Raw genomic sequence first — 13,818 nt, 5'->3', positions numbered from 1 at the left:
ACACTTGATCTGAGCCTTCAAGAGGCCAAGATGATTTATGCCAACTGCAAAAACAGTCTGATGGTTAGGGCAGTCCCCTGAGACTGGTGATAGTAAGAGCAGGGACCCAAACTGAGTCACCTGCACACACACAAGTGCCCATGCTACTAATCACAGGTTTGGAAGGGACCTTGAGAGCCACTTGGTCCAACCCCCTGTAAAAATACTCTATTATCCCTGTCCAATACTCTTCTTGCTGCTTCAGTGAAGGTGATTCCTTAACTTCCCTGGGCAGTTTATTCTACCACCTTACCACTCTAACATTAAGGAAGTTTTTCCTGAACTCTAATCTAAATCTACTTTGCTACAGTTTATAGCCACTGCTCTACATCCTACGCTTTGCGGCAAGGTTGGGGTTGCAGTCCCTTTTCTATCAGATGTGTGAAAGCTGCTAGTGCCCTACCATAATCACCTTCTCTGAAAGCTAAATATGTCCAGCTTTCCTCCCAATCCCCTTAATTGTTTTCGTTGCCTACCTTTGTACCCTTTGTAATTTCTCCATCCTCTTTTTTAAAAAAAATAAAATAAAAATCAGAAATGAAGGAAGGCCTTAAATAGCAAGAGTATCTGTTGGACAAATTATACTCAGACTAGAAACACCACAAATGCTGTACTAGCAAATCTCAATAGTGCAGATTTACCTTTTCTGAAGTATCTAGCAAGACAAACTAAACAGATAAAACCCTAGTGCACTGATTTGACCTTATGCAGATCTTCTAACATTCTGCTGTGTGGCAAGCAGAAAATGAAATCAGCAGACTGTTGTAAGTTAAGTGCTATTAGATGTATTTTTCCTCCAAGAACTGATTACATCAAGGCAGACATTTCTAGCACAGCTGGCAAAATTCTTTTATTTGCTACAAACAAACTGAGGAAATGACATCCAGTTCTAGTTGTTAGTCTCCATTTGCTGTAACATATAGAAGAATTATGTTACAGGACAGCACATTTTCAATGAAAAGCATGTTATGCTCTGTGACTGTATAAACCATGTTAGACACATAAAGCCCACCTTGCATTGTTTTAAAATAACTGTGTGTATAGGGGTATACAAGTGTTTCAGCCATTTCCAAGATGTTCAGGCTGAAACAGTATAGATTATCAAGATTTACCATTATACACTGACTTTTTTTTTAACCAAATTACTGTACTATCCAGTGTCAAGGCATTTAATGGCTTAGAAAGAATTTTTCTTCACCTCTTTGTGATCTTCAACTACACTGAGAAGTGTATCTATGGTGTTCAATATTCCCATTGCTGTTACTGCTTTGTCATCACTGCCTTCTTCATCTGGTCCAGTCTGAATTACCTGATTAAATGTCATTGCCTGAAGAACAATGAAATACCAGTTAAATGCGTCACTTAAGTAGCTTTTTTTTTTTTTTTTTTAAAGGATATGCCTAGGGATGATTATGCAAGTTCAAGACTTCATGAATGTTTGGGGTTTTTTCCCCTTAAACAATAAATAAAAGTGAATGCTAATTACCCCAAACCCTTCAAAGAGAGATTTTTTTTCCTGACATTCTGATTTTCCCCAAAAAACCTATATTTTTCAATTTTTGCAATTCTCAGATATTTAAATACAAAGATTTGGAACTGTAAATTACATTTCATCATATGCAACAGAACTCAGAGAATTACTAAATGGTTTAACAAACAGGACAGTTTTTCTAAAACACATCTGGAGTAGATTACATTACTGTACATGCACTACTACAGTAAAGAGTAAAATTAACATTTTCAATTTTTATAAACCACTACCCTAAGCACGAAGGGCCTGATTTTGAAATAAGCAATCTGGCTGCCATGCTTATCAAACTGCAAGTACAATGTACCGATGTTTAAGCATGCAATTGCACTTACAAAATCAGCTGCTAAGTGCAGGTGCTTTTAGTTTAAAAAACAATATTTAACACCCAATCTGCTCCTAACTCCACTTTAAAGTAGAAAGAACAACAATGTCAAGTAAGACGGTGTGAAATGATTCTACAGTATGCACAAAAATGAGTTACAAGGGTTATTTAGGCTGGTATTTCATTATGGGATATGTTTGCTATTGTCCTTTAACGTACCCCAATAGCAGCTTTTGAACACATGGCAACCCAAACAGCAATAAAATTATTGAGCTCCCTTAACATGTTTAATCCAGCTGGTAAAAAAAAACAGCTAACAAGTGACAGTCATCTTTATTTCCATCATGTGAAATATTCTTCTTCAGTGCAAGATCACAAGTCTTACCAAATGCTGGGTCATTTCCACTGCAATGGGAGTAACCTCTTCACTATATTCACAGATCATTTTTTGAATCACATTAGTGAGATCATCATTTTCAGTCTCTCTTATAATATGAAGCAGTGCCTGCATTACAGGCCTAATGAATGCTGTAATATATTCCTTAGCTGCAAGATAAACAGAAGGAAAACAGAAATTATGTTGATTCTTACTTTGATACTTAGCACCCAACCATATAGGCATAAGAAAACAAATCAACACACACTTAAACGTTTGATATGTGGTTTTCATACAACTAAAGCCAGAACATTAATAAAAGATTACTACAGTACTATTAAAAGTTCAAGATAATTTGAAAAAAAACCCAAAAACATGAAAACTTATTTATACGGTAATAACACATAACAGTAAAAACACCCGTTTATGTCATCTCAAGTTTAATAAAACACAGTGTTGCATTTGGACTCCTAACTCCAGCTGGGAAAAACAATGAATAATTATATATCGCAAGATTTGTTTCTTTTTAAACTTACTGATCCAACACAGAAGTCGTTCTACCCCCCTAAATATGTCAAGCATTTAATCCCAAACTAATGCTGGCAAACTACCATCAGTAGACAATAAGAAAATCCGACAAAAAGGTTCTCTTGGACATTTATGCTTAGTCCACAGAAAGACTGCATTATATCTTTTTTTGCTTCAACTGTGTTTTCTTCTGAACTGCACAAGGAGATTTTTCTGCCTGAGAATTGGGGGAAAAAGGGAAAGAGGTACCTTTCTCTTGATTACTAATCAGAACCTGAAGTGCTATGGCAGCTTCCACTTTCACAGGCATTTCCCTATCATCAATCAGACATCGTCTTGTGAGTTCGAGGGCTGTCTGGAGGTTCTGGTCACTCTTAAATTTAACTTCACAGAAATAATGAAGGACCCAGCAAGCCTGAGGGAAAAAAAAAGATTCTTAAACAAAGAAAGGGGATGTTTAAACCTGCATCAGTGAATGGGCAATTATCTATAAGCCAAGTAGCAAGCTAAGAATCTATGGTTCATCAGTATTTTAAACACTGTTTATTAATTACAATACTAGAAAACTTTCAGAAAAAGATGTTTGAGAATTTGGAGGCTGGTCAGCGGTAAGTTTGTCTTTCAGACTTCACTAGACCAGTACTATGATCTCAAGTTAATCTTTGGCCACAGGTTCTATGTGAGCAGTACAATCTAAATGCAAAACGCAAATACACCATACCACCAGACACAGATGGGAACCATGCACACAGTACTGCAGCCATTTTAAAAAAATAGTTTGCTACATCTAACAAAATTAACATGCTTATGAGTAAAAGTCATTACAGAAACATCCAAATACCATGTTAACTTGAAGCAAGACGTAATGAGAAAAAACCCTACCATATTTTACTGCAGGAGACAAACATTCAAATAAATCATATATTTTATAAGTTCCTATGCATATGCAGTTCTTACCCGTGCTCTCATGTAACCCAGCTCACTGCTGAAGAGAGGGAACACATGATTCTGCAACATATATTCCATCTGATCTTTGTATATCTTCTTCTGTCAGAATATTAAGACAATGATATCAGTTTGTGTTTTTAAATAAAAATCAAAACAGGGAAAATAGTTATTAATCCATCTTCTCATTTTACACATAAAAATTGCAGAAGAAGTGGCCAAGAATCCTTGACCCACCCCAAGACAAAAAAAATTCTTCCTATTATACCCTGATTTCAAGTAACAAAGCTTTCCTATTTACAACCAACAACATGATTTTTTTTATCCTGTCATCCCCTGAATCTTGAAAATGTTTTCTCCACTCACCTTAAGCAAACAAGGTTGCAAAACTCATTACAAAACTAGTGTTTTTTCTTTAACAGGAAAAAAAGGGGACTATCTAAATCTGTATGTCCTGACCAAAATTTTCTGATTTGAAAGCCAGGAATTTGACTAAGTAAAAGAAAAAATTCTGCATAATAACTGTCTTCAGATCAGAAGGCAGCAAAATAAACAGTTCTAGAAACTTAAAAAAATCCATTAAAATAATAGGCTTACAAAGTTACCATTCAGAAGTATTCACATTCTTTGGTGTCAACACACTGGAATTGTGCATGCTTTTTTCCTGCAGTCTAACTTTTTAAGAGACTGAAGCAAAAACCTGTACAATAAAGTTTGCAATTGTTTAGAAGCTATCTAATTAAAGTTCCAGTGGGAAACAGTGACTCCTATACCAAGACTGAAAATTCAGGGAACTAAATCTCCATTATTTTAAAACTTGGGTTGGAAGGAAAGGATAGGGGAAAAAGAACCAGAAGACCCAGCAGATAAAAATCTGTGCTTACTTTTAGAGATGCACAAATCTCTTAGACCAGAGGCAATATCTTTTATTAGACCAACTTACTTTTAGAAGAATTTCTGCTAAAGAACCAATCATATGGAGAGCACCATCTTTCTTACGAGGATCAGCATTTGGCTCTGTGAGGATCTGATAACAGAAGCCCATAGTTTTCTGCAAAACCTAATTTAAGTATAATGGCTGTTAGTCAAAATAACACAGACAATTTTTGAAATACCACTCTCCATTCTCCACATAATTTTTAAGGGGTTTCAGCACTTTAATCTTAATAAGTCTAGAATTTAAATAGTACTTTATGCTGCCAACAAAACATTGCCACTTTGATATATAACATGTTGGCACATTAGCAAACTATGCTACTTCACCTTAGAGTAAACATACTCTTAACAATGGATGAACATCAAGCAAATGTCTAGAAAACGGTAGGAACCATAAAGTTTACTGTAATTCTGCATATTACAAAGAACTGTCATTTTAATGATAACCATCTTTTGTTTTAAATTTCACTCAGTAAAATGCACTGAAAATATCAAATATTGTGAATAGCTGGTTTATTTGAGGATTAGTTCTGGATTAAACAACTTACCTCTTTCCTTTTACTACATGCGGTAAACAACAACGTCTGAGCAGCAGTTGTAGGGGAAATAAAGTCCTCAAATACATCTATTAAATAAATTTAAAACAAACTATAAATTTCTGTCCTTTAGTACAAGTCACAATGCTAAAATAATCTTAGGGCTAATGCAAAACAAAAGTAATACATTTTAGATTGACGTGGTGGTCACCAAACTGTGATATGATATTAAAGAATTTCAACACAGATTTCCTTTTAGTTGAAAACAAACTCCTATTTTGAACCAACAAGGCATAAAGGCAAGCGCTCAACACTCTGCCTGATCTCCGTCTGCACTGCTTCTAAATCTGAGATTGTAAAGTTCCTTGCCCCAAGGAATTTCTTTCATGTCTGCAAAGGGACTAGCACACTGATTACACTTTGGAAATAAGTATCAGTTGCTGCAACAGCCAGCCATAATTGACACAGCTGAAAAACTAAGGGTTTTCCACTGAGTGACTCTTTCAGAACCTTATAACAAGTGGTAAGGATTGCACCTTGGGGTTTCTCTCTCTTAAGCAACCATTGGGATACTGGCATACTATGGTCCCAGACAAGTTGACGTCTCAAAGTACATCCTATTCAGGAAGGCCCAATTATTCCCTTTTCATGACTACTGAGGATTAGACCACAGGCATATTTCAAAAATAAAAGAAAGAGCCAAACAGCTATTAGCAAGAAAACTACAATCAGAACTTACAAGACCTGAAAAACAACTACTGTATTTGCCATATACACTTTTAAAATTACATTTGGGTAACTGTTTTTTGAGCAAATAAAATTAAAAGAGTATAAGTCTATCTGAATAAAATTTGTAGAATTTCCAAGTTTGATTCATTCCTTTAAAACCTATAAGGAGTAGCTGCATCACTATCTAAGCATCTCATTAACATAGTTTAGCTTGGTCACCTACACTGAGAACAATACACCTTAACAATTCAGTCATCTGTAGGTATACTGATAAGCACTGAATACCTCACTTAAAAATAAAAGCACAACACACTTGGAAAAAAAAAGTATGCCACATCTTTTGTTTCACAGAATAAAAAATACTAGCTGTTTCATATTATTTTAATTGTATAAATGTAAATTTTAAAATTCTCACCAAACTTCATGCGTATATATTCATATGGGTCTTCCTGCCACAGTTCCTCATCAGCATCTGTATAGCACATCAATGGAAAAATAACATCTTGGATAATTCCCTGCAATTAAAAAGTAAAAAAACAAAACAAACAAACAAAAAAAAACAAAGAAGAACCTAAAGCTATTAAACCAGACCTGATTTCCTTTCCTCTATATTAAAACAATTTACAAATTTCTCCTTTATATTTTTTATAAAATAGGACAGAAGCACTCCCACATTCTAAAAATTTAATGGTCTGCCTTGAATGAGGAAAATCCAATATGTTCAAAATGTAGGTAGAACTATAAGGCAATGCAAGAAATTATGTTAATTCAAAACGTAGGTAGAACTGCAAAGCAATACAAGGAATTGTATTTAATTTTGTACAGTAGGATGGCAAGAATTTAGATGCTGACAATTCTGAGTTTGTTGTCGTACTGTGCTATACTGTACAATTTCTAATCCTTAAGAAAACTCCACAATAATAGGCTCAATGCATCAAAGACAGAAAGGGCTGATGATGTCCAAAAGCTTTGTAGACCTTACTGCATTATGAGGGTTTTAATTTGTAAGTGTATTTGGACGTCTCAGGTCCCAAAATGACAGTAACCTATCTTAATATTATAAACATGTTTTTTAAAAGTCTTTAAAAAGGAGCCTTTACCTAACTGGGATTTGGCTGTTATGCTGACTGAGAGAGTGTATTTATTAATGGTCCCAAATTTTGCTACAATTTACACATAGGCTTGAAATTAATGGCCTCACTCCCAGTGCATGAAGTTAGCACGTGTAAGATTCTGCAGGGCTGAAGGCCATGTGTTGAATTACCTAAACACCTTCAGTTCTAGCCAAAACCCATTGACAGACATGGAAAACCAGAAGAGGAAGTGCATCAGTTTGACCTGGCTTGCCCAACATCTGTATAGAACATACGCTTCAGCAGGGCTTTCTGGCGCTTATATCTGCTAGCTGATTCAATCAGCTAGCAGACAAAAGCACCAAAAAGCCCCACTTAAGCGTGCAATCCATACAGATGTTGGACGAGCCAGGACAAACTGACACAATGCCTCTTCTGGGCATGTGTTGCACTTGGTGCAGGGGCACACCGAGCTGAAAGTAAAGCAGTGTTTTATTTTGTTTTATTCACATCTGTAAGAAGCCAGAGGCTTTATAATGAACCAACCAAAACAGGGAGTGGCAACCTACAATTCATGGGCTAGATCTGGCAAGGGACTTCTGAGGCACTTCAGCAGCAGAAGGCTTCGCCCATATGGTAGAGATAAACGGCAACAGCATCACTGCCAAGACGAGACAAGAAATGCTAGTTGGAACTGAGGCTGCGCTGAGAACTAACCTCTGTTAAATCAGCCCCCTACTGCAAAACGCTGTCGAACCCTGAATCAAACCATAACTCAGTCATTTAGATAGTAATCCCAGAAAATATTTTACTTGAATATGAGGTTTCAGATTCTTCCAGGTGACAGCATGTGACACTCCTTGATTGATGTAGTTGAGTGTTTGTTGCAAAACTCTAGGAGCCATGTACTGCTTTTCCTTGTACTGATAGAGCACCTTCAGTAACACCTATAAAAATCAAATCTCATTAATAGTTTATAAAAATTCAAGTGTCTGGACAATAACAAAAAGCCATTTAATCAGACTTCAACTATTCCTCACCTCCCACAAAGCCCCCCATAGTTTTGCAAAAGTAGATTTTTACTATAGTAAAATGGTGTTGACTTATTTAGTTCATACATAAAGAGTTGTGCTGTCTGTGCCACTTCCAGTTCACCAACACAAATGGAGTTAATTTGCTGAGGTAATTTTCAACGTTGTAAGAAGTAACAAATTGACAATCCTATTTTAGAAAAGTCATCTATTATTTAGGTCAGGGCTGGCCTACATCTAAGTGGCTGGGGGACTGCACACCACGGAGCTGCAACCATGAGGGCCACATTAGTGTGAGCCATGGGCTCCTAGACCACACATGACCCGTGTGCTGTACATGTGTGCAGCCCCACACACACCACTGCCCAATGCACCCCTGACACCATGGACTCTGCCACCCCACTCCTTGGGATGGAAGCAGGAAGCAAGATCTGATGGGGGAGACAACGGACCTAGAAACCCTAGCTGCAGCAGCAGCCAGAGGAGACCACGGGCCAGGTAGAAGCCCAGGGGCTAGACCTTATCCTTTTGCAGGCTACATACAGTCCTTGGACCACCAGTTGGGACAGTTCTGATTTACACAATGGTGCCTCAAACTAGCCAACTACCAGTGTGGGAACATAGTTCTAATAATGGAGCCCTTCAAAGATCAAGGTACCAACTCTTGCAACTCACTGGAAAACCTTAGTGCTTGGTCTCTAACTCATGGTGCTTTATATAAAAGTGCCAAGAGGTAGAGCATGACCCATAAACGTCTGCAGGCATCCTCAGTTAGTGAAAAAACCTTGAAAAACACCATCTTGCCCTACAACTCCTAATCTGCTTCTTAAATTCACTCCCCTACTCTGTAACTTTGAATCACATCTATGTTTTAATTTGTTCATAACCTGCCCCCATGCCACTTCTCTATAATTAGGGACCTACCAAATTTGCAATTTTATGAAAAACTGTGAATCTGGTAGGTCCCTGGGAAAAAAAAGTAGGAAAACAGGCAGCAAGTTGGGGGGAGGGGGCAGGGCTGCAAACAGAAACAGGAAGCCCTTGCAGCCTAAAGCAGGGCAGGGGGCAGTAAAGGGGGGGATTTTTGCAAAGGACTGTGGTAGCCTCTTCCTGGTTGGCTGAGGGACCCAACTGTCAATTTTTGGTGAGGGGCAGGAATGGCCTACCCACACCTCCAATTGGCCAAGGGGCTCCAGAAGTCCCCCCCTGGAAATTGATAGATAGCATCTGTCAGTCTCTTGAGAGGCATCTGGGGGGGGAGGGGCCTCGCCGCACTCCACAACATCTGGAGGCAGCTGCCACAAATTAGGTAAATTCTTACCTATAAATACCAAACATAAGTTATTTGTCTTCATATTCACCATTCTTCATAGCCTATCTCCCCTTTTGAAAAATCATCTAGTCCCAGTATTGTTAAAAACGTTACAAAGTAGCTATTGTTGGCCACCTTAGGATGGCAGCAAAACATCCACAGCCTAGGGATCCCTTAATGGTCAAGATCCACCTTAGAACCTAGCAAGAATGTGGTGAACACCCTTGCACATCTAGGATATGTTAAAGTCTTAAGCAGTTAAAAAGTGATTGTAAATACCCTCTATTCCGTATCTATTTGATCAAGATGTAACTTACTGAGTGACTTGGAAGCTGACAAGATAGGCAAAGAATGTGAAAATCAACTGAAATGTTAATGCACCGATAAGCAAAACAAAGCAGGGCTGGGTAGCACTTTAGAAACTAACCGGTTCAGAGAAGTATAAGCTTCCCTGGGCAACAACATACTTCACCTACTTTGTCAGATGCTATGAACAGGGATGTAATGAAGTAGGTCAGTTCTCAACCTTTTCAGGGTCAGAACACCTCCACTTCTTTGAAATTGGTGGTACCCCTGGCTGAAGACCACTATTGGTGCTGCCTCCACATACCCAAGTGCTACTCAGCCAGGTTCAGTTGGCTCCAGAATGAAACTGTCCCACATGCCTGCTGCACAGCCAGCCCTCCAGGAGGCCATGGCATGTACATGTGACACTCCTGAATTAGGGCTCCCCGATGCACCTGAAGCAGCCAAGAGCTGCCTCATGCTGTGCAGCCTTATTTGGTCCATACCCAGGGGGGGAAGGAGAGGGGAAAGGATGAGAGGAGGCAGACCAGGGAGGTCTACACAACACTAGGCAGATTTACTGCCTGCTTTAGGCTTAGAGATCCCTAATGCAGTTGGAAAGTATAGGGTACTTTTACCTGGTTACTGCCTCTGCAGCACCTGAGGGGGCCTTATGGGAAGACCAGTGAAATAGGTTATCGCCTACAAAAAGTTTACACCTGTCTAAACCAGTTAAGTCTCTAGGGCATACATCTTTTTGGACACAAAGCTCTGCTTGTTAGGCTCAAGGCACCCCTCAGCAAATCCCAGCTGTTAAATTTTCACTCAAGTTTTGTCTATAAAAAAACTATACAGCAATTTTTCTGTTCCAGAGAATGCAGAGACCACAACAGGTCAGACTTTTTTTTTTAAACTATGGATTTTTGAAATCACTGGGTTTATGCTGGCACACCTAACATTGCGTGGGATCCTATGGCACCCCTGAAAGGGTGCTACAACACCCTGGAGGAAAAACACAGATCTAAGGGAGTGGTTTTCAACCTTTTTTTGTACCAGGACCCATTTGTAAACATTGACAGCCAGTCTGGACTCAGTGCCCCTCACTCCCAACCCACTGCCCCCAGGCCCCAGTCCCCCTGTGTGTAGTACAGGGGGGATCCCAAGCAGCCCCTTGCAACCTGGAACTCTGCCAGCCTGCAAGAGAAAAGGCAGTTTCCCACATTTTTCTCCTTTATAGGAGAGTCCATTTTTTAAAGTTTGTTGATCCACTTTTAAAGTTTGTTCACAACACTTTCATATACTCTTACAACCCACTTTTAGGCTGTGATCCACAGGTTAAGAAATGCTGCACTAAGATGCCACTACCCTGCCTTTCGCCTCACTGCAAACTAACACAGCTAACCATCCTTCTCTGATAATATGCAAGAAAAAAGAAGAGTATTTAGTAGAGGTGCACTGATACATTGGTCCAATATCGGATCAGTACTGATATAAAGAAAATTATCTATGTCGGATATCACCCTTAAGGGCTGATAATTGGGCCAACAAATGCCCGTGCTGTGCACAGCTGCAGCGCAGCACATAGGCAGTGAAGATACAGCCCGCAGCATGGACAGCTGCCTGCAGCTGGTAAGTCTGGTGGGGGGTGGGGAGGAAGGAGGGAAAGGAAGGGACGTGGGGGGGCAGATCAAGATCCTGCTGTGAGGGAGGGAGAGAGGTAGGGGCAGGAGCTGAGGCAGGGGCAAGTGGTGCCCAGTCAGGGCGGGCAGGTGAGGGATGAAGCTGCAGCTCATCCAGGAGTGTGGGATGGAGCAGGACTTGTCCAGGGGGCAGGCTGGGGACAGGTCTATTCCCAGCAGAGCCTGAGCAGGGCAGGACATGTGGTACTGCTACTGGGAGGTGGCTACAGGGAGGGCTGCAGCCACCCCAAAATTCGCTGTAGCCCCCTACTCCTGGCAGTAACCTTATCCACCCCATGCCCTGCCCAGCCCAAGCTCTGTGAGGAACAGCCCTGGACCCAGCCCACCCCACCTGGCGCAGATCTGAGGGCACACATCGTGTGTCGTTCCCCCCCCCCCCCCAACCTATGCCCCTTCCCTTCCCCCTACCCCTGCCCCTTCTCCTAGGTGGGAGACATACCTGATGCAGGTAGTGTACTGCATATTGGATCGGTATTGGCCAATATGCCTCCTTAAATATCGGCTATCAGCATTGGCCTCAAAAATCCCTATTGGCACACCCCTAAGCATCTAGCTGTGTGTATCCACGTTAGCTTGTGATTGGATAGTACAAAGAATAATTGCATGTACAAAGAAGTATGCCCTGAGGAGGGCTTTGGATTTGTGTACCCTGGCATTCCTCTCTTCTGTCACTTACTGACCAGCAAACTGACAGTGAATAAAGCTACACTAAAAGCTCCGGTAACCGGCATCTTACAAGCCGACATGCTCAACTAACCGGCATGTCGGCTTGTAAGATGAAAGTGAAACTGGAAGTGCCCGCCATCGCACTTCTGGTTTCTCCGAGCCCCCATGGCCCAGAGCAAAGCAGCTTGAAATGCTGAGCCCCTGCAGCCTGGGGGCATAACGGGCTGCACGGGGCCCACCAATATGTCCCACAGGACCCATGGGAAGGGCAGTGATGCCGCGGGAGGGGCAGAGGGACGCCCCAAATGCAGCAGAAGCAGCGGTGGCCCGGGCCGCTCAATTAACCAGCATATTTTGTTATCTGGTATCCCTCATTCCCAGGGGATGCCAGATAAGAGAGCTTTTACTGTACTTGGTTTCTATTTGGTTTTATACACTTGCAAAGCTGCAGCAGTGGGACTAGGAGAAGTCTCCCTGGAAGCTGCAACAGCAACAAATGTCAACTGCACTCCCGTAAACTTTAGGTCTATTTGTTCCACAAAGGAAAAACGATAGCCCTTTATGTGAAGCTCATTTAAAGAACCCATGTGTATTTATTTACAGATTACACAAACTGCATACACAACATTGTTAAGCTACTACTAGGGAACTGTTCCCAGGAATAAAACTGCAAGGATTTTCTGCATACTCCTTAATTTCAGGCTAATACAAGGAATTTAGAAAACGTCACAAGGCCTCTTCGAAAACAGATGAAGAAAGGAGGAAGTTATTATGAATATTACATTTACTTTAATACCCCAGGTTCAAATTTTTGTTTGTTTGTTTGTTTTACCTGCTGGACACCAACAGCAAAGATCTTCAGAAACACTTCAGCAAATTCATTGTACTCCTTGGAAACATTACCAGGGCTACCATACCTAGCATTGAAAGTAAAACAGAAATATTTTGCTTAAATTTCATAAAGGTTAAATAGGATTTTTTAAATGTAATAGTTGTGAAAGAAGAGTTACCTCTCAAAAAGTCTAGCCAAGATGTGCAAAGCCCATTTTTTGCATTTCCACCAAGGCAATTCAGGTCTATCATCTTCATCAACTTGAAGAGTTTCCTTTAAAAAAAGATATATTACTATTTAATAGAGGCAAGGATTTTTGTGTGTATTTTAATGAACCAACTTCATGGTTGAGATTAACCTCTTGTCTTTCTAAGACTTTTCCAGGTTGCTATTTACTATTTATTCATGAAATATGACATTTACAAGAAAATTATTTGGAACAAATGAACTACCTATCCTTTTCTGTGCTGCTAGCTACACAACATTCCTCTAGACTCACAGAAATGTCAAAGATACTCAAGTTATAGAAATTAAAGCACATAATGTAGAGGCAGTGTAAAAATGCTTGAATAAATTATTTCTTAAGACAAATCCAAAACAACTCATGCTACAGGTCTTCTTTTCACCTACAAGCAGTGTACTTCAAGCATTCTAGTCCCTGCTTAAACGCATTTAAGATGTCTCGCAGAAGAAAAATAGGTGAAAACTTTTAAATATAAGAATTCAGAAGCAAATCATAGGATTAAAAACTTGAAAAAAAACAAAAAGTACTTACAGCAGGAACATCTCTGTCCACAACAGTCTTTAAAATTTCTATCCACTCAGCCAGATTTTGCTGATTTATCAACTCTAGTGGTAACGTATACTATTACAAAAAATACATGCAAAAAAACAAAAATCAGTATAAAACATTTTTAAAGAAATGTTGTTCCACTGCTTCAATTTTATATAATATAGTCATATACCAAAACTTTACT

General features: G+C 39.8%; 1 protein-coding gene and 1 non-coding gene across 2 annotated transcripts in view; both read right to left on the bottom strand.

Moving 5' to 3' along the window:
* Positions 1–13,818, bottom strand: part of IPO7 (importin 7) — a 52,964-nt gene that overhangs the window by 17,130 nt on the left and 22,016 nt on the right. The window contains exons 6-16 of the mRNA XM_090032675.1: positions 13,617–13,706; positions 13,020–13,114; positions 12,842–12,926; positions 7,828–7,962; positions 6,358–6,457; positions 5,226–5,302; positions 4,685–4,801; positions 3,754–3,843; positions 3,046–3,211; positions 2,278–2,438; positions 1,238–1,366 (exon numbers count right to left, since the gene is read on the bottom strand). Coding sequence (XP_089888801.1) covers positions 1,238–1,366; positions 2,278–2,438; positions 3,046–3,211; positions 3,754–3,843; positions 4,685–4,801; positions 5,226–5,302; positions 6,358–6,457; positions 7,828–7,962; positions 12,842–12,926; positions 13,020–13,114; positions 13,617–13,706 — 1,245 coding nt within the window. The remainder of the gene's footprint in view (positions 1–1,237; positions 1,367–2,277; positions 2,439–3,045; positions 3,212–3,753; positions 3,844–4,684; positions 4,802–5,225; positions 5,303–6,357; positions 6,458–7,827; positions 7,963–12,841; positions 12,927–13,019; positions 13,115–13,616; positions 13,707–13,818) is intronic.
* LOC149871521 (small nucleolar RNA SNORA23) lies at positions 3,374–3,554 on the bottom strand. Its single transcript, XR_016440900.1, has one exon. It is a non-coding gene; the product is annotated as a small nucleolar RNA SNORA23 (small nucleolar RNA).

This window comes from Crocodylus siamensis, chromosome 2, assembly GCF_052110815.1.
Source record: "Crocodylus siamensis isolate JL-2025a chromosome 2, ASM5211081v1, whole genome shotgun sequence".
NCBI classification, from domain to species: Eukaryota; Metazoa; Chordata; order Crocodylia; family Crocodylidae; genus Crocodylus; species Crocodylus siamensis.
This window is presented reverse-complemented; position numbering and strand designations above follow the sequence as displayed.